The sequence below is a fragment of the Pongo pygmaeus genome, chromosome 13 (assembly GCF_028885625.2).
Source record: "Pongo pygmaeus isolate AG05252 chromosome 13, NHGRI_mPonPyg2-v2.0_pri, whole genome shotgun sequence".
Lineage (NCBI taxonomy): Eukaryota > Metazoa > Chordata > Mammalia > Primates > Hominidae > Pongo > Pongo pygmaeus.
In genome coordinates this window covers 95,762,830-95,784,843 of record NC_072386.2, presented here as the reverse complement: position 1 = coordinate 95,784,843, position 22,014 = coordinate 95,762,830, and the positions used below count along the sequence as shown (strand labels likewise).

Sequence of the window (22,014 nt, the reverse complement as noted above, 5' to 3'; positions counted from 1 at the left end):
ATACTAATAGGAAAGAACTCTTTCTAAAACATTTGGCATCTGGTAGAATGCCACATAACCTGGGCAATTCTCCCAGGATTATTACCTATAAATTAGGAGTTTAGGTAAGGAAAGTATACTTGCATTCTGATCTACTACAATTCATCTACCATTCATTAAAGAATACTATAGAAATCTGTGCCAACTCATGGCCAAATTACCTAGTCTTCAACCTCGAAATATTTCTCCCTTTCTTTAAATGCTTATTACTGAGTGATGTAATGAAAGCTTCAATCACTGAAAAGACAGAAAAGGGGGAAAATATATATATATATATATATATATATTTTGAGATGGAGTCTCGCTCTGTCGCCCAGGCTGGAATGCAATGGCGCGATCTTGGCTCACTGCAACCTCCGCCTCCCAGGTTCAAGCAATTCTCCTGCCTCAGCCTCCCAAGTAACTGGGATTACAGGCACACGCCGCCACGCCCAGCTGATTTTTTTTTTTTTTTTTTTTTTGGTATTTTAGTAGAGACAGGGTTTCACTGTTTTGCCGAGGCTGGTCTCAAACTACTGAGCTCAGGCAATCCACCTGCCTCGGCCTCCCGAAGTGCTAGGATTACAGACATGAGCCACCATGCCCAGCCTACTTTAATGAACTTATTTTATACCATATATTTTAAAGTTGAAAACCTACAAATCAGGGGTATCCAATCTTTTGGCTTCCCCAGGCCACCCTGGAAGAAGAATTGACTTGGGCCGCATATAAAATACATTAAGGATAGCTGATGGGCTTAGCTGATGGGCTTTAAAAAAAAAGGCAAAAAATCTCATGTTCTAATAAAGTTTACGAATTTGCGTTGAAAGCCTTCCTAAGCCATATGCGGCCCACAGGCAGCAAGTTGGACAAACTTGCTATAAATCAAATCATTTATTAAAGTGTAAAGAAGACAGAAAGGAAAGTCCTTACCTCACACTTTTGAACATTATATGCAGTCAGGGGACACATTGTTTAAAATTATTTAAGGATGCAGACAATTATATAATATTTGAAAATAAAAAAAATACGTGTTTAAATTAGGAAGTAATTAGACCAATATATGATAGAGGCATCTGTTGCTACGTTATAGTGACAATATCCATGTGAAAAGCAGCTCAAGATTCTCTTACGCTCATTAAGCTGCTTTTTTCAAATAAAAGTGGAGTAGAGAGATATATTTGTGTATATATACATATATAATATCAATTACCAGAAATAATTTATCTATCTCACAATTAAACTGGGAGAAGACTAGATTGTCTGAGTGGGAACGTGGGTATTGATGAAAACAGCCTTGTTTGCTACTGAAAAATAGCTTAAGAAACAAAGAAAGTACAACCTAGGCAACAGAAGAAAAAGTCAGCCAAGGGAAAAGGACAGCAATGTAAACAGAACCATATTTTTAAAAGGGGGAGTATGCATTTTAGCAAGTTGAAAGGAATTGCTATGATCACCTTCCAAAATGATAAAAATCAAACCGTCAGTTCAACTGTACACCAAAATGTTCAGTCTGATGAAAGCCAAACACTGACAGTTAAAAAGGAAACAAGAGCAACGGCAGTTTTACCTTAGGGAAAAAACTATCATTCCCCACCCGCCCCCACTGAGCACTGACGAGGATGCTGTTCCTTTCAGCTTACTTTTACAGAAGGTGGTCTCAGTTGTGACAAGAATTCTGCCATCCAAGTGATGGGTAAGCACACAAACAGAAAGAGCAGCACGTCCTGCGTGATACAGATAACAAAAGCTTCTCCTGAAGAAGTGCAGTCAGTGAAGACAGAGAGAGAGAGGAAGTGAAAGTGAAATTCTTGGAGGGCAGCCACCTCCTCATCTCCACCTACCATCGGCTTTAGCTCTCTGGCATCAGCAACGCCTCCCTTACCAGCTTCTTTCATTGCTTTCCTACTGTTTTCCACAAACTCCTGCAAAATATGGACCATATTGAATAAATTCTTGGGTCCTTTCAGATTTGTTAGTAGATGAATTCTAAAGAAATTTACATTTTTGACTCGATCTTAGTAAATGGATGGCCTAAAAACACAGCAATAAATAATGTTTAGTATCACACATGAGAGCTGCTAAATTTGTAGGAATGGACTCTGCAATCCGCTGATTAAAAAAATCTTCTTTCCATCCATTCATTGTGACAATCTTACTAAGGCTCCAAGAGATAACGTTAGTTCTATCTGGAAGAGAAAATACCTAACATTTTTAAGAGGCTATTTTCTCATACTCAGAATATCATTTTATTTGTTGTTGTTTTTTTCTATATCTAGGTTAAATGAAACAACAAGAACACGTTACTCCATAAGCCTCCACTTTTAAATAGCCATAGAAGGTAAAAGAACACATTGATATTGCTAAGCACATAATGCTTTTTTTCTTAACCAAACCATAAACGAACTACTCTTTTTAAGAAGTGTCAATCTGACCATGACATTACTTCATAAAGCAGGAAGACAGGGTGTATCAACCAGAACCTATGGTTAGTAGTAGTCGAAATGGGAATGTGCCCAAAGGGAACATTTCTATTCTGTCAACGTTTACAGAGCACTTCTTCATTAAATATCCTCACCATTCCTACAGAGAAAACTGAAGGGTGGAAAACAGTTATTTTTTACTCTGCTTTTGATCAGTGACTTAAAAAACAGTAACACTCTTCTAAATGCTTTAATCCAAAAGAGATGCAATAATCATGATCAAATTCCACTAAGAAAATAACCAGTTAGAATTAGACATTAAGAAAATGTCCGCAATTTAGCTGATGTTGCCAGAAAAAGAGAAAATCAATGCCAAATAGGTCAGCTAAATCATTTGGAATTCTTGCTATTGAAAAAAAAAATCTAGGCTGGGCATGGTGGCTCACACCTGTAATCCTAGCATTTTGGAAGGCTGAGGCAGGCAGATCACCTAAGGACAAGAGTTCAAGACCAGCCTGGCCAACATGGTAAAACCCCGTCTCTACTAAAAATACAAAAATTAGCCAGGAGTGGTGGTGCACGCATGTAATCCCAGCTACTTGGGAGGCTGAGGGAGAACTGCTTGAACCTGGGAGGTGGAGGTTGCAGAGCCAAGACCATGCCACTGCACTGCAGTCTGGGTGACAAAGCAAGACTCCGTCTCGAAAAAAAAAAAAAAAAAATCTAGCTTATTTATTAATACACTTATTTTAGATTTAACTGGATAAAATATGCTCCTGGAAAATGACTTGTTATTTCAATGTATAATGCTTAGCATTCAATGTTACCCATTTTGAGATAGAAATATTTCACAGCTTAATAGCAAACTACTATTATTTAGAAAGCATCTTTACTTTGGTAACATTTAACACTGATTATAACGGTACTTAAACCATTTAATAAGGTTTTCAAATTTTTAAAGAAATTTAATTGAGGTTCTAATATGAAAAATCTGCATATAATATCTGTGTAAAGGTTCAGATCTTGACTAATAAATAACTATACATTCTATCAGTCATGGGTCTGTTATCGGTATTCATCACAAAATGCTTTCAATTTGGCCTACCATATTTAAGATGATGAGTTTTAACCAGGGTTGACAGCAGTAATGTTTGGGGCAGTGGTGGATAGAGAAAGACAGGTAGGCACTAGGACCTGGGAAACAGGATATTTTGTCTTTAAGCCCCATTTCAGGAAAAGGCTAGAAGCTAGTTTAAAAAGTCAATTCAAATCTATCTAACTGCAGAGAGAGGGGCAGCAGGAACAGGGTGAACTTAGGACTATTAACGAGTACTGCTCTAGCTAGGTGGATCTGAAATGATCTTGTCCATGCCAAGAAGCCTTCCTCCCTGACTTACCCAAGATTAACCTCATTCATGAGTCAGTGCTAAGGGGTTAATTCTAAATTACGCAGCTGCATATAGTGTGAATTAAATATAGAGAATGTTTTACAAAACATTTTTATTGGTATTTTTATCCCTAAAATAGGAAAGGGAATTTGAAGTACTTACCATCAGCACTTTATCCATATAGAATTCTCTGCCAGGGCTCCCATCATTGTATTTTGTATCAATGGCAAAACACAAGAATAATACATCCACTACCATTTCATAAATAGACAGGAAGCAATGAGCGACTAGGAAAGCAAAGAGGCAGACGATGATCAGAGGCAGCACCCATACTGTGTAGTCCTGCTGGTAGTTGAGCAGCATAATCCCAGCTAAACCTGTGCTGCAGACTATCAGCACCTGAAGCAGAGAGAACAAAGATCACATTTAATATCCTACTGAAGAAAGCCACTCTTTTTTCACCATTTGCAGACTTAAAATTCTACTATTTATAAATGATGGTTGCATGAGGCCATTCCATCTCAAATGAGGAAATATAATCCACATATTCTCATATACACCCAGAGTTATACATGCGTATCATATAATATAAATTTTAAAATCATACTTTAAATGATTCTGGTTTAAAGATAATTAAGTTTTCCAAATGCTATGCTGCACCCTAAAACTTAACCTATTTAGAATCTGTGACAATTTTTAAGATAAGTATATGCATATTTTAGAAAAAATTTACACACTCTTAGCACTCAGAAAAAAAGTGATATTTCAGTGTAATGGTATGTATTTTTTTCTAAGCATTTTCACATATATGAAATAGTATTATATAAACAAATCACTATAAGCTTTTCATTAATATATATAGAAGTATCATTATGAATGCTTCATATTTACTCAGCTACACAATTTCATTTTATGAGTGATTTAAAATACATTTAACCATTCTCTTACTGTTGGAAATTTATATTGTTTTCAGATATAAATAATGCTGCAACAAACATCTATAGTCTTAGAACTTTTTCTGTGTTTCATATTTTATTTCACATAGAATATGTTGTAAATTTAATATAATTTGCCATGAAGTGTATATTTGGACTCTCTGTGAAGAAAGAGGTTGCCAAAAACATTCATGCTAAAAGAATAAAAGAAATAGCCAATTTAGTTATTGTCAAGAACCACCCACTCTGATGCTGCACCATTTCACATGCAGCATTTTAAATTTTTTGTGGTTTTTAAAATACATTTTATTCCAGCTTTTCAATAACCCTATGAATGGTTTATGGCTAATATTAGCATCCCATTTTATAGACTAGGAAACAACACTTACAGATGCCAGCCGACCTGAGTAGAAAAAAAAGAGTAGACCCAAGGTCAAGGTCATAAGAGTAGAAAAAAAGAATAGATCTTACTCAAATAATGGTCTTATGATGTCAACTCCAGTGCTCTTTCCAGATAAAAACTCAGAAATATTTGGATATTGATCCACAGCAGTAATGGATTCTACTGAATTCTAGACACACTCTTTCCCAGACCTTTATTTTGTCTTGTATAAGGCTTTAAGTAAAGGGAAAAAAGAGACCCCTAGAATCATGGCAGCCTCTTCTTGTCTAGCATTAAGAATAGGCAGAATGAGAATTCTTCTTTGGCATTTTCTCCAATATTTATCAACATCAAGGCATTTCTCATTCACCATTATCTTAACTCGGAGTTAAAATGCATTAGATGATACATTGGTTAAACTATAAATTGATCCCTCTCTCAGATGCTTCTAGGGAGCAAATCTGGGTCTGCCCAAGCTTTGGAAGACTCCTCACTATTTTTGTAGCAACACACTTATGAATCTTCTCTTATAGTGACTTATTTTCTGGGGTTATTTCCATAGATGGTTAATTACTTCCATTTTATTTTCTTTCTCATTTTCTGGGGTTATTTCCACAGATGGTTAATTACTTCTATTTTCTTTTCTTTTTCTTCTTTTTTTTTTTTTGAGACAGAGTCTTGCTCTGTTGCCCAGGCTGGAGTGCAGTGGCATGATCTTGGCTCACTGCAACCTCCACCTCCTGGGTTCAAGCAATTCTTCGCCTCAGCCTCCCAAGTAGCTGGGACTACAGGCGCTCGTCGCCACACCTGGCTAATTTTTTTTTTTGTATTTTTTAGTAGAGATAGGGTTTCACCATGTTGGCCAGGCTGGTCTCGATCTCCTGACCTCAGGTGATCCACCCGCCAGGGCCTCCCAAAGTGCTGGGATTACAGGCGTGAGCCACCATGCCTGGTCATTACTTCCATTTTCTTCCACTCTCCTGGTTTCAGTTTTAGAGTGAGTTACTTCCTATACTCTCCAAATCTTGCACATTCACCCTACTGGAGGGCTGAGGTTCTTCACGCTCTCACCATGCCATTAAAAGTTAAACCCCTTTGAAATGGTAAAGTTAGTTACAGAAAAAAGGTATGGCTCAAACACACTAGATGTTGAGACAAAAAGCTGGTGAGATGGAAGGTTAGATATTCTCATGCAGGAGGTGACTTCAACAATTAGTGATGTTTAGCCAAAAAAATGTAGTAGTTACTCCCAAATATAATGAAAGAGTGTTATGCACTTATTCAAACAGATACATTAATGGTTCTCAAACTGTAGAAAGGCTAAGAATGCAGATTCCTGGGCCCTAATCCCAGAGTCTGGTTGGTTGGATCCATGATAAAGCTCAGTAGTTTGCATTTAAAAAGTATGCCAGGTGCTGATAAAGCCTATGTCTCAAGAAGTACTGGTCTATATCAGTGATCTCCATGGTGGAGTACCCACATCCTAGGGAGTATTTAACAAGATCACCTGGGACTTCTATTATATTTCTCATACATTTAAAATGTCTTCTTTAGTATGCTTTATAAGGCATATATTAGTAACAGCTATATATATATATATATATATATATATATATAGTTGATAAATAAATGTAAATATATTGAACAACTGTGATCAAACTTTTTTCTTAATAGGGCGCATGACATTAGAAGTTAAGAGATCCCTAGCTGGGGATGGTGGCTCACACCTACAGTCCCAGATATTTGGGAGGCTGAGGCAGGAGGATTGCTTGAGCCCGACTTCACGACCAGCCTGGGCACAAAACAAGATTACGTCTCAAAAAAAGAAAAAAAAATAGACATTCCTGTTTTAGAGGATAAATTATTGGAATGCAGTAGAAGAGATTCATGCTTTAGGTAGGATGTGGGAAGCAGGAAGCAAAGGATACTAGTTTTGGAGTCAGAAAGATGTAGATTTGAATTACAGAATTAGTACTTAGTTTTGTAACTCTAAGCAAGTTCATTTAACCATTCTGAGCCTGTTTTTCCATCTTTAAAAGAGACATAATAATACATACATCCCACGATTGTTAAAATAAGCATTCTAAAAGTATTTAATGCAATGCCTGGCAATGTTTCTCCCTCTCTCCCTTCCTTTCTTTTTTTGCCATAATAAGTGCAACACTTATGATGCTCTTTCTCTAGAGAACCTACATTTTGAAAGATATTATTTACCAATAAAATAGCATTTATAAGTAATAGTTCATATTCTCAATTTTTATTAACCCAAGTCAAATAAATTGTCAACTAGAAGATATAATTAGTGTGAGAAAAGATATTACCAAATGGAGGTAAAATAATTTCATACAGAAGCAAAGAAATTTGAGATTGAGGGGTTTTGGGATGGCTTAATTAGGACAAATATCAATACTTAAAAATATTTAAATTGGATTATAAACCTCTATTCTTACCTTTAGGACCCTATTGGCCAGTGACCATACGTTACAAGTCACTAAACTGGAAGAGCTAAGGTCCCTTACAAATCTAATTCACACTCCATAAAAACTATTAGAGTACCATAGAAATGGAACCCATAATGATGTCTTTTTTTAATTTTTAAATTCAGAGTTTTAAAATTGAATTTTAAATTTCGAGGTAATTGTGAATTCACATGCAGTTGTAAGAAATAGTAGAATGGTTGGTTCCATGTACCCTTTCCCCAATTTCCTTCAATGATAACATCTTGTAAAACTATAGCATATTGATGTCACAACCATGATATTGACATTGATACTGTGAAGATGCAGAATATATCCATCATCACTGGAACCCTTCACTTTGTTATTTTATAGCTATTTCCCCTCCTCCTCAACCCGATCTCTAACCACAGATCCATTCTCCATTTCCATACTCTTGTCATTTTACTTTTTTTCTTTTTGAGAAAGAGTCTGGCTCTGTCACCCAGACTGGAATGCAGCAGTGTGATCACAGCTCACTGCAGCCTCTGCCTCTGGGCTGAAGCGATCCTCCCACCTCAGCCTCCCGAGTAGCTGGGAATACAGGCGCACCCCATCATGCCAGGAAAATTTTTGTATTTTTTTGTAGAGATGGGGTTTTGCCATGTTGTTCAAGCTGGTCTTGGACTCCTGGGCTCAAGCGATCCACCCTCCTTGGCCTCCCAAAGTGTTGGGATTACAGGCATGAGCCACAGAGCCCAGCCTTGTTGTCATTTCTACTATATAAAAGGAATTAATCTTCTGGGATTAGATTTTTTCGCTCAGCATAATTCCCTCAAGATTCATTCAAGTTGCTATGTATATGAACAATTCATTTCTGGCATCATGTTTTATAATGTTTATTATGATCTATTAGTTGAACTACCTGATTAGAAACAAATTCTGCATGCTAGCAGCCATTGAATTGTAATGAAAAACTCTTTTCAACAGATTTACTGTATTCTATGATCAGAACTATATTTTTAGGAAAGAAAAACTAAAGAACATTTATATTAAAACGTTAGAAACCCAGAAGATTTCTCTTCCTCTTATTTTTCTCTTTTCTGAATTTCTCAATTAAAAAAATGTATTTATCTTTTATGGTTTTTAAAGTCACTTGAGATATTATAAATATTACATTATTAAAGATATATCTTTCTGGAAAGCAATCTGGCAATGCACATCAAGAATCCTAATTAATTCTAATTCTAGGATTCTGGCCTCAGGAAATAAAGATTGATGGGGGCAAGATTTATACACAAATACAAACTTCAGGTAAGTAAAAAATTGAGCCCAGCTCAACTGTAAAAAACAGAAAACCTGAGGATTGATTAAATAAATGACACAACAGTTGTATAACCATAGTTAGAAAAGTTTTAAGAGAACAAGAAATGCTCATAATGTAACACCAAGTGAAAAGAGGGATACAAAACTACCTTCTCTACTAGGTTTCTTTTGTTTTTGTTTTTGAGACAGAGTCTCGCTTTGTCATCCGGGCTGCAGTGCAGTGGCGCTATCTCAGCTCACTGCAACCTCCACCTCCCAGATTCAACCAATTCTTGTGCCTCAGCTTCCGAGTAGCTGGGATTACAGGCATGTACCACTATACGTCTGGCTAATTTTTGTATTTTTAGTGGAGACAGGGTTTCCCCATGTTGGCCAGGCTGGTCTCGAACTCCTGACCTCAAGTGTTGAGGTCACCTTAGCCTCCCAAAGTGTTGGGATTATTGGCGTGAGCCACCGTGCCCGGCCCTCTACTAGATTTTAAATTCTATGTATTGATCAGTATATAACCAGGACCTATAATAGTCCTTACCACATTACTAGTAGGTAGTCTATAAAGATACGAATAAAAAGATATGATAAAAAGTTTTAACAGGTCACTAGGCTGCTAAAAAAAGCCAATTTTAGAACATTGTGTTTTATCATCTTTATATTTTTCTCTCTTTTTTTTTTTTTTAGACAGAGTCTTGCTCTGTCGCCTAGGCTGGAGTGTAGTGGTGCAATCTCGGCTCACTGCAAACCCTGCCTCCTGGGTTCAAGCGATTCTCTGCTTCAGCCTCCCAAGTAGCTGGGACTACAGCCGCTCGCCACCACGCCCGGCTAATTTTTTTTTTTTGTATTTTTTAGTAGAGATGAGGTTTTACCACATCGTTGGCCAGGCTGGTCTTGAACTCCTGACCTGAGGTGATCTGCCGGCCTCGGCCTCCCAAAGTGCTGGGATTATAGGCATGAGCCACAGAGCCCAACTCATCTTTTTATTTTTCATTAAAAAAATAATGCACACTCAATATAGAGACCATTATCTTACTACAATAAAGTGGGGTAGGGGTTTGGAATTATCTATATTTTCAATACCCAAAAGCAATCATTGTTAACATCTTGAGATATTCATTTCCATTCTTTTTCTTATAAACATTTTTAAACACTACTAAAGCCTAGTAGTTTTACTCAGCTTTTTCATTTATTACATTATATGCATTTCTTCATATTGTAAACTCTTAATAAAAAACATGGCTTAGTAGGTGAATAACAGTCTATTGACTATTATTCCCAACCATTTCTCTATTGTTAGGCATCAGATTGTTTACAATTGGTCACTATATAAATAATGCTGTATTTGTTTGCAGTTACTATTACCAGGAGTGGCTTATCATTGACTCAGAATTACTGAGTCAAAAGGCTTTTTAAAAAAATTTTTAAAAGGCCCAAGGACAAATTTAATGTCAGCTGAGGCAATTATAGCACACAGTGATTAATAACTTAGAAGTCAGACAGACCTGAGTTTGAACGGCCACATTCTAGTTCTCTAAATTTGGCCAATTTAATTTTTCTCTAAACTTTATTTTAGAGTAGAGAAAACCAAAGATAATACTAGTAGCTCACCTTACAGGGGAGGACCAAATGTAACACTTAACAAAAGCCCTTCACTCAGTGCCTGGTACCCAAAGTATCTTAATCAGAGTTTACTAAAATCATCGTCATCAAATATTGCCACTTAGTATCTCCCTTATTCTTCTAAATGGCTTCTTATTTCCCTTTGTGAAAAACACTGTGGGCAGTGGTTCATGCCTGTAATCCCAGCACTTTGGGAGGCCGAGATGGGCAGATCACCTGAGGTCGGGAGTTTGAGACCAGCCTGACCAACATGGAGAAACATTGTCTCTACTAAAAATACAAAAATTAGATGGGCATGGTGGTGCATGCCTGTAGTCCCAGCTACTCGGGAGGCTAAGGCAGGAGAATCGCTTGAACCCAGGACGCAGAGGTTGTGGTGAGCTGAAATTGTGCCATTGCACTCCAGCCTGGGCAATAAGAGTGAAACTCTATCTGGAAAAAAAAAAAGCAGTGTGTGTAGTGTGTGTATGTGTATACATATATATACTTTTATTCTAAGTTGCTTCATATCTTTCTTAGCTGTAGGGATAAATTATAAATACATAAACAAAAATAAAAATAAAGACGGTGAATTCTGAATCAGCTGTAGAGAACCGACCCACTTCATCACACACAATGCTATATATACTTCTCCATGCCAAACATATTTTCTTTACAAAAACACTTAAAAAATACAGTTGGCTAGAGCAACCTAAGGGTTCAATAGTAAGAGAGTGTTTACAAATAGTATTTGGTGGATATTTACCATGGTAATAATGAATAATTGTAAAGATTATCAAAACAAGATGGAAAATGTATATGATGTAATGTAAAGAGAAATGGGCGGGACAAACAGGTACGTATGCTATGATTGTTATACTGTAGAAATACAAGCCGATAAAAAAAAAATGGGAAGAATTATATAGAAATAAGTTATTTAGTTGTGGTGGTAGTATAAGCCTTTTTCTTTCCTCAATTTAAAAAATGTTGAGTATTTTATGGTTTAATACTCAGATACAATGAAATCTAATTATGTTATTGAATATTTTGCAGTATTTTAATAGTATAGAATAAACTACCTCTTGTTCGACACTTCTAAGGAAAGTATAAGTCTCGTTCTCTAATAGCTCTATTTTAAAGGGGCCTATACATAATACTATAATAATAATGATGACAACTAACATTCACTGAGAACTTAAAATGTGTCAAGCACTCTCCTAGATACCCTACATGTATTAACAATGCATTAATCTCATGACCCTAGGAGTTTGGCACTATTATATTCCAATTTTACAGATGAGCAAACTGAGGCACAGAGTGATTCCCTTATCTAACCTGCCCAGGTCACACAACTATCAGTGATAGAGTCAGAACTGAAATCCAGGCAGTCAGGCTCCAGTTGCAGTACCACTAACCAGGAGGAAGACTATTTCCCAATTCTTTACAGTTCAAAACACGTAAAGAGGGCCGGGTGCAGTGGCTCACGCCTGTAATCCCGGCACTTTGGGAGGCCAAGGCGGGTAGATCACCTGAGCTCAGGAGTTAGAGACCAGCCTGGCCGACATGGGGAAACCCTGTCTCTACTAATAATACAAAAATTAGCCGGGCATGGTGGCACACCTGTAATCCCAGCTACTCGGGAGGCTGAAGCAGGAGAATTGCTTGAACCCAGGAGGCGGAGGTTGCAGTGAGCTGAGATAGCACCATTGTATTCCAGCCTGGGCAACAAGAGTGAAACTCCATTTCAAAAAACAAACAAATGACAACAAAAAAAAACAACACAGAAAGAGAAACATAGGCATATGACTTAGCCTCTCCATGCCTCAGTTTCCCTCTCTGTAAAATGAGGATAATAATGGAACTTACCTTAAAAATTTATTGTGAGGATTAAATGAGCACAATATATGTCAAGTACTTATCACAATGCTGGACACACAGTAAGGGCTTTCTAAGTACTTGCTATATATTACTTTTAGTTTTTTGGTGGCCTGGATATTTTTTAAATAAAAGCAAATAAATATATGCAAAATTTTACTGTATGTTGCAGAAAAAATACTTGGTCTTACCTTGCCGAGGAATAACATAAAATCTCCTACTGTGTTGATGGTAGCCACTCGCAAAGCATTCTCCACCAGAATAACAAAGGCATCCTTTGCTGAGGTGCAGAAGTTGGTGCTGTTGATAGCTGTGGCTGTGTATGCATTCTGGACAAAAGCAAAAACAACATTTTCATCAACAATTGAAACTTGCTTTGTAAAGATATAAACTGAGCATAGCTAAAACATAGCTTTTAAAAATATTTCAGTCAAACACATGGCACCCTTTAATGAGGTACAGATCGAGACTGAGTACAAGGAAATATAAGATTTAAAGCCTCATATGGTAAAAATAACTTTCCATTCGGCTTAGTTTTGGTCCTTTAAAAACATTGTCATTTATTAAAACATACACAAACCTTTCTAACACCCATTAACTTCTTCCCTGTCTTAGTAAATCAAACATAATTTAATCTTTCCTAGATGTCTCAGGGTTGTGACTGTGAACATCAGCAGTGCACTGTAATCATTTAGGTGATGCCTTAAAAGCTGAAGAGGTAGGTGTGAGCATCAGATTGCTGTGGTGTTTTATCTGGACTATCCACTATCTCCTCCTTGGTGGCTTTCTTCTATCCTCTCACTTCTCACAGCTCTTGTAGTACACAGCGCTTTGATGGCTGGCATTTTATACCCCTCCTCTTCCTGGGAGCAGAACCTTAAATCTTTTTTGAGAAAACAGTCTTACCCCATTCCCTGTCTTAGTCCCAGTGAGACTGTCACTACCTCCAGCTCTGGGGATGGGTCTTGACTGACAAGCCAATTAGCATACTATACCTACTGGTCACAATGATTGGTTCAGAATTGGTGAATAAACCAATCAGAGCCAATGAAAGCAAAAGTGATGTTCCCTGGGGCTTCTGGGAAAAAAAGGCTTTCTTTCTCTTCCATAGGTTCTCTTGAAGGTGTGAGGGTTTGAATGGCTATAGCTGTTTCACTAACATAATGAGAAGAGCTGCTGAAGGCCACAGTGTAAAACTGAGGGTAAGGCCAACACCATGAAGTCAGAGCAGGGAGAACCAGGTACTTCAACTTGGTGACAGTTGGGACATTGGGAACTTGCCAGATTTCTGAACTTTTCAGTTATAGAAGCTAATAAATTGCTAAGAATCCCAGCTCTTCCCTGCTCCACATTCCCCTCCCTTTCCCTTGTTCAGGTCAGATTGAGCTGAGCTTTCTGTTCCTTAAAATACTGAGTTCTAGCTGATACGCTTTCATTCAATTATACCTGCTTCTGCTGCCCCATGTGCTCTTTGACCTACTAGTCATAGACTGATTTTTTTTTCCATTCTTTTTTATGTTACATCTAGAACAGCATTGATGTTTTCTGGGAAATGTGAAAAAGTATTATAACATCAAATATGTTTGAGTCTTAGGAAGGAAAAGTATATGAACTTTGTGACTAAAACTTTTGGTCCTGAGGAATTTGGGTTTAGTGCTGACTTAAATTGTCTCTAGGTCCCAAATGGTGGGATTGCTGGGAAACTGTTGGAGATAAAGGGCTTACTTTATACTGTGTTGTCTATAAAGCTTTAACCATTGAGCCCAGGAGAGATAGTCTACAATTTACGAATATTCTAATTATAAGCTTGTTAGATATTAGGAGTCTGTAATGAAGATGAGGTTTGAATTACCAAAAATTTAACTTGCCATTATATGATTAAATTCACTGATTAAAAATGCAGAACATTTCAGAGCCAAAGAGAGTATTGTACTGAGCAGGTCACTATCTGTGGTTCTTAAGCTTTTTTCAGTAATGGGGCAATAGGAAATAAATTATGGTGCTCTTTTAAGAAACACAGTATAAAGATGGGCGTGGTGGCTCACGCTTGTAATCCCAGCACTTTGGGAGGTTGAGGCGGGTGGACTGCCTGAGGTCAGGAGTTCAAGACCAGTCTGGCCAACATGATGAAACCCCGTCTCTACTAAAAATACAAAAAAATTAGCTGGGCGTGCTGGCATGCGCCTGTAATCCCAGCTACTTGGAGGCTGAGGCAGGAGAGTTGCTTGAACCAGGGAGGTGGAGGTTGCAGTGAGCCGAGATCGCGCCACTGCCCTCCATCCTGGGCCACAGAGTGAGACTCCATCTCCAAAAAAAGAAAAACAGAACAGAAATACAGTATGATTTTGGTATATAGAATTCCATCATACAAATTGGGGAAGTTTATTATCATTAGAATATTATTACTATATTATGTTTGTAAGTCTTTTTATCTCAAAAACTAAAATACAGAACATCTTAAAGAAATCATACTAAGTGTTTCTGTTAGCATCCACCTGCTTCTTGCTCCCTTATATTGTCATCTGTCAGTGCTTCTTATCAGATAAAAGATAGCAGGCACCACAGAGTTAACTATCTAACTGCAGTGGTCCAAGTGTTTTTTTCCATCTTCTACAAAAGCTTCTTTTGAAATACTCTGCCAAGTGCCTCAATGAAGTAAAAATAACCTATACTTTTGATCTTGTGTAACATTAACCTTGCTGAAAAACGATGAAGAAGAACTGCCCCAGCCAGTTCTATTCTGAAACAACACAGATTGGTTCCCAGTTCACACCAGTTCCCTAAGTACTCACAAAAACACCCAGTTAACAATTTATTCTATAGCAGGGGTGGTCAACCTACCACCTGCAGGCCATATCTGGCCTGCCAATTACTTTTTTTTTTCTTTTTTTTTAAAAATTTAGTCTCACTCTGTCGCCCAGGCTGAAGTGCAGAGGCACAATCTCAGCTCACTGCAAGCTCTGCCTCCTGGGTTCACGCCATTCTCCTGCCTCAGCCTCCCGAGTAGCTGGGACTACAGGCACCCGCCACAACGCCCGGCTAATTTTTTGTATTTTTAGTAGAGACGGGGTTTCACTGTGTTAGCCAGGATGGTCTCAACCTCCTGGCCTTGTGATCCGCCCTCCTTGGCCTCCCAAAGTGCTGGGATTACAGGCGTGAGCCACCACACCCGGCCTGCCAATTACTTTTGTAAATAAAGTTTTACTGGCACACAGCTGTGCTTATTGTTTACATATTGTCTATGGCTGCTTTCATGCTACAGTGATGGAACTGTGCAGTCGTGAAAGATCCTGTATGGCCCACAAAGCCAAAAATATTTACTCTCTGGTCCCTCACAGAGAAAGCTTGCTGACCTCCTGTTCTAGAGTACTGCCAAGGATTAATATCAACCTCATCTACTCACTCATCTACTGTATGTGGAACCCACCCTCTTACTGGAAATACAAACCACATTTGCTCATTTCAAGTTTTAGTAACTTCCTCCACAACTTCCAGTCTTTCAGCATCTTTCACTGTAATTCTTCAGTTCAACAATTTAATTGACAAAGGTCTTCAGTGATCTGGGATATAACTCCTTTGAAGAGAAATACCTTATTTCCCACATTCTAAGATATAATCAAGAGACTAATGAGCCAGTTATTCATAACAAGTTTTCAGGAGAAAATATCCTACCATATTAAATATACATATTGATTATGAGATGCATCCTGATGCTAAATAGCTTCATAATGTCTAGAATCAAGGAAATGGGACAGCCCATTTAAATCAACTAGGTACTAGCTTATGTTCACTCCCATCCTCAATGGGAACAACTCACTCTTAACTACAGTGTTCTGCCCTTTCCAGTTCACCATGAATTTCCTTGAGACGGAAGCAAGAAAGGACCCACACGTCTCCATTCTCTCTCCTCTGTTATCATCAGACCAGCTTATATGAGGAGAATGCCCAACACCTCCAAACTAAATTATAAAAGCTTTTTTGTTTCCCTCATTAGTTTTTAGAAGCTTCATTTCATTGAGAATTATTATTATTCCTCTTTTGCTTATTTCTTATCACCCCACCCTGCCCCATCCCATCTGCTTTTAGGGCAGAAGTCTATTTGTTTGTAGATAAAGAAGCAGCAATAATTTCTTTTCTCCACCCCTCTGAGAAATTTCTGTGAGGGTCGAATGTCCAGAAATTTAGCCTTTTAAAAAGCAATATTTCTATGGATCTATGCAATTCCTTTGTATTCAACCCAACTGAAAAAAAGTAGGTGGATATTTTGCAAGCTCTTTCACTCACTCCCAAGGTACGAAGATGAACTGGACACACAAAGGTCAAGATGACCTCTTCAGGAAGAAAAATGTGCTGCAGATCATAGCAGGCCAATGAAAATTCCCTCCTTTTCTATACTTCCTAGTCTAAAAAAATTCTTGCTTAAGTTCTTAGGAATTTCGGAGTCCTTTGTGGCTTTCCCTGATAACTATTCTCTGAGCTTTCTTCAGACTTCTTGGTTGAGATTTTTAGAGTCCACCCACCTTCTCAGACAGCCTTCCTTATCTGGAGTTAAATTGCCCACAGACAGACATCACTGATTAACATTTAGCCCACGCTCAACATTTGCTTGGGCAGGACACAAGCTTGAGAATATTCAACCCCCAGGAGCAAGGTGAAGGATGACCACCATCCAGGAATCTTTTTAAAGCATGCCTGTTAGCCTACGCAATCCCTGGTTGTACTTTTGTGTGACGGGATATAGTTAAAAAGTACTGATCATGTGAAAGAAAATATGTTAGGGCAGAGGGTCACCATGCATGGAACAGGCCTGTGTGGCCATCTGTCCCAGAATACAACTTCTTCATTTTCATATCTTCTTTCCTTTCTCTAGTGAAGGACCCAGAAATTCTCTTAAAGTTTAAAATATTTACATAATGACTCACTTAATAGGGGCAAGCTAGACAGCAATGCTAAGGGAATATAGGGTATGTGCAGTTCTGTGTAGATTCGTATAAATTAAATAAATGAAAGGGTAATTACAATTATTCCTTTCTTATTTGAGGCAAAGGGGAGAAGGGGAATGCTCTGGTCTGAAAATTTGTGTCTTCTCAAAGTTCGTATGTTGAAACATAGTCAGCAAGGTAATGGTATTAGTAGGTAGGGTCTTCGGGAGGTGATTAGGTCATGAGGGCTCTACTCTCATGAATGGATTAGTGCCCTTATTTAAAAAAATACCCCAACGAGCTGTTTTGTCTCTTCCACCATGTGAAGTCACAGCAAGAAAGCACCATCTCTCAACCAGGAAACAGGCCCACACAAACCACTGAATTTGCTGGTGCCTTGATCTTGGATTTCCCAGCCTCTAGAACTATGGGAATAGTTCTCATCAACTACATAACTATGAAAAATAAATTCCTGTTGTTTAGAAGCCACCTAGTGTATGGTATTTCGTTATAGAAGCCTGAACAGATTAAGACAGGGCACAAAGTCAAACCCATACTGTAGGCTTTATCTAATTTTGTTCTAAATTCTTAGACTTTTTCAAGGTCATAAAAATTACAAGTGTGTTGCAAATCTTAATTTCAACAGGCCTTCTTTCTTTCTTTTTTCTTGACAGAGTCTCGCTCTGTTGCCCAGGCTGGAATGCAATGGCTCAATCTCGGCTCACTACAACCTCCGCCTCCCAGGTTCAAGTGACTCTCCTGCCTCAGCCTCCAGAGTAGCTGGGACTACAGGCACGAGCCAGCACACCTGGCTAATTTTTGTATTTTTAGTAGAGATGGGGTTTCACCATGTTGGCCAGGATGGTCTCGAACTCCTGACCTCAAATGATCCACCTGCCTCGGCCTCCAAAAGTGTTGGGATTACAGGCGTGAGCCACCGTGCCTGACCTCAATAGATTTTCTTTAAAAACATCATTGTCTTAGTTTACAGAATGAATCATTAAAATTTGAGATGTCTGCATATTTTCTATAATAAACCATATTTTTGTTTGTTTATGCCACTCAGAAATGTGTATATATTTATATGTATATGAGTGTGATATAATGGCAGCAGGGTGATATACTGGAAAGAGCGAAGCAAAATGATTTGAAAACTTCTTCCACCTTTAGGTCTCGTGATTTGCCACAAGATGCCAGTCTCAATTTTCTCATCTATGAAACAGATGAGAAAATAATGTTCGCCTTACAGAGCTGTGTTGACCACATTTCAAATGTGGCATTTCCTATGAGCCCAGGAGACATGAAGCACTGCAGGTAATCAGTCCCCACATTGTAGCACTTTGTATTCCCAAACAGAACTACAAAGTATGAGTTCCGAATAACTCTCCCTAAGCCTTTCCTCACATGTTTGATTTACTACTATTTTAATGTTCCACTTAAAACTTCAAACATCATGCCTACAAAATGCTGATCCAAAATGGACAAAACCTGTAAAAAAAAAAAAGACCAACATCTCAGGGTTGTTGGTACTAAATCACTGACTAATGTTTAGATTGCGATACGCTGAAAACCTTTGATTTTTTAACCTTTTATCGACTATCTTGATATCATATGATTTGTTTTCTTCCTTCAGTATAACTGCACATCTCCTTTTCAAGATTTTTATAGTTTTGTATCACCCTGTTAGTCTTTTTGAGTCTAAATATTCACTAATATAATTAACAGTTCATTCAGAAAACACTTAAAGACCACCTATTGTATATTGGGCACTGTGTTACCTTCTGAGGAGACCAAGAAAAAGAAGATCTTTACTTTAAAGGAGCTAGAAGTTTAAAGGTAAAGTTAACAAATAACTTCGATATAGTGTTGTTAGTATTTGAATACTAAGGTATGACCTAGTGTTAGAAGCTCAGCAGAGGGGCTGGGGTGAAGAGGGATGGCTTCTTGGAGGTGATGCTCAGGCAGAATCATTAAGATTCAGTAGGAACTAGTCAGGTGTTGGAAGTCATTCCAGGCACATTTGGAAAACTGCAAAAGCAAAAGGTGCCTGGGGGTACGGCAGTAGGATTGAGACTAGAGATCTGGGCTTAGCGCATCTCTATGAGGATAAGCTATTTAGTGATGGGTATAAAAATGCAATTATGATCATCTTTAGTGTATCCATCAACTTTCTGATAAAGATGACTTAGCCTCAAACCAATTTTAAAGAACACAATTTTTCAGGTTGTTATGGCCTTACTAATTATTTTAAGAATGAGCTTCCAAACACTTGTACATCCATAGGGAATATTATGACCTATAAGAATGTATTTTGCTAATGAAACATCATACCTACTTTCTCATATTAACCATAGAACCCAATAAAACAAAGTCCAGGCATGCTCAATACCATGGGCATAGAACTATCAACCTGTGACTATCTTGGAGTGAATGGAAAGTGCAATGCTACTCTTCAATCACTTAGCAGTAAATGGTGAGAAAGTCAATTTTATCTCTGGCCTATTAGGTGAGGGCATTAATGCATTAGAATTGATTTTTAGGGAATGGAAAAGTAACTTAAAAAAATAAAAGAAGGAAGGAGTGCCCCACAGAGACTCCTAGATCCTCAGATATAGAAAGATAGAGGACTAATCCATTCCCCTAGGCCCTTTTATCCTATAAATATCAATTCTTCCATTCAACCTTATAAGTAGTACTTCCTTTGATAATATTTCCCAGGCCAATATCATAGTGTTTAGCAGTTGGGTCAAAAAAAAAAAAAAAAAAAGTATCAGCATAGAGAGCACACTAGTTCGAATGATAGTAGCTAGTTGCAAAGAGGGATAAAGTGTCACAAGAGCTTTACACTGAAGTTTTCAAACAACATTTTTAAAAATGAAAGGGTAATCATAGCCACAGTAGTCAGATTCTTAGGAAAAACTTAAAAAATGAAGGTATGTGAATTAAGGGATAAGAGATAAATGTTTTTCCTGAAAGATGAACCCTAGTGATGTTTTATCTATTTATTAAAATAAAAATAACAACATATGTAACAAATCTGTACATGTACTCCCTAAACCTAAAAGTTGGAAAAAATTAAAATAATAATGAGCCTTGGTAAGCACATACATTAATTTAAAAAATAAGAATATGATTGAAATAGACACACTTTATCAAGGTACAATGTACAATACCACAATAAAAACATAACATCTTTCAATTAAGTTTATCTTGGGAGAAGAAACAATGAACCTATCTTTGAAAGTAAATATTAGATTTATTTTTAAAATATTTTACCTGATTTAAATAATTTAGGCACTTTTCAAGACACCAAAGGCAACAAATGCAAGATTTCAGCACACATCGTGCACAAGCATTTTCCTGGATGGGGGAAAAATGGAAATAATCAAAAAACCAAAGAATCAAACTGTCACATAGAAGACTTCAAACATTCAAAAAATAAATAAAAATTTAAAAATCACAATTTATGCTTCAAAGCTTCTATACTTGTCCACTTCCTCCTTAAAACATGACTGAATTATTTTTAATAAGTTCAATTAAATATTTATTTAGTCTCTATTGCATATACAGTGAAGTTTATAACACCTGCAAGGAACTTACAATCTAGTAGGAGAAAAAAAATACTAAACACAAAAAAGGTTAGAATCAGAATATAGTATAAATACTAAGTGTTATGAGAGTGGAGAACAAAGAGGCAGCATTGTTTGGGAGATGGGAGGAATCAGGAAAGGTTTCTACAAAGGGGTAGAATTTGAGCTAAACTATGTTGAAATGCATGTTATTCCCACAGTCAAGGATAGGGAAGAAGTTCTAAGGAGGAAGGTATGTGAGTCAACAGAGAGGAAGAGCATCACAGGATACTTTTAATTATTAGTGATTGGATGAATTTTGCCAGAGCATATGGAGTGCATGAGTGGGAGACAAGGGAGAAGGGCTGGATTTTGCCTTGTAAAGACTTTGAAGAAAACACAAGTTTGTATTTAACATTATTGGGTGCTTTACTACATGCAGAACTGAGGTCTGGAATGTGCCCATAGAAAGTACAGAAATGCATTTTCCCCTTACCTTTCCTTTGAGCTGACTGTGAATATACATGAGGATCATTCGCGGAATTTTGACTAATGTGATAATGAAAGATCCTTTTGCCACCGTACCTAGGTGGTAACGAATAAGGCGATTTACTGATGCCAAAATAGGTGTAAATGGCAAATTCCTTTTATCCCTATTTAAAAAATGACCAAAAAGACAATTAAAACAAAGCCTAGATCAGGATGGAAACACAGGTATGGTTTAGAGTCCAATGCAGTGAAAAAAAAAAAATCAGCTCATCATTCTTATTTTAGCTTTATGACAAAATGGCCAAGTGATATATAACTATTACAAATGCTACAGACATGCTATATAAAATTAATGTCATTGCTCTATGGTACTTTCATGGGGTTCTGATGCTCTAATACTTCAAGTTAAAACTGTGCTCTGAAAGTTTTTATTAGTGAATACTTATGGGGTTAATTATATAATCAGAAAACAGAATTTAAAAAGATGTTCAATTTAGACTTGGCATCTAATTATAATAGAAAATTATGAGGCCTAAAGCTTTCATATTTGGCTCTAAAGTTAGCAAAGGGAACTCACACTTGTTCCGGTCTAAACAAACTAAAAAGACTTGTCCTTTGATGGACTTTTATATAAAGTAAAAGTACATATGGCAGCACTATAA

General features: G+C 37.3%; 1 protein-coding gene across 3 annotated transcripts in view; it reads right to left on the bottom strand.

Moving 5' to 3' along the window:
• The window catches only part of SLC44A1 (solute carrier family 44 member 1), a 199,439-nt gene that overhangs the window by 56,720 nt on the left and 120,705 nt on the right, over window positions 1-22,014 (bottom strand). For 2 of the 3 annotated variants that reach the window (XM_054501834.2, XM_054501835.2), the window contains exons 11-15: window positions 21,360-21,516; window positions 20,571-20,654; window positions 12,564-12,701; window positions 3,992-4,228; window positions 1,863-1,943 (exon numbers count right to left, since the gene is read on the bottom strand). In XM_054501834.2, coding sequence (XP_054357809.1) covers window positions 1,863-1,943; window positions 3,992-4,228; window positions 12,564-12,701; window positions 20,571-20,654; window positions 21,360-21,516 — 697 coding nt within the window. Of the gene's footprint in view, window positions 1-1,652; window positions 1,944-3,991; window positions 4,229-12,563; window positions 12,702-20,570; window positions 20,655-21,359; window positions 21,517-22,014 lie in introns of those variants that run through there. The other variant, XM_054501833.2, reaches the window with a different exon arrangement.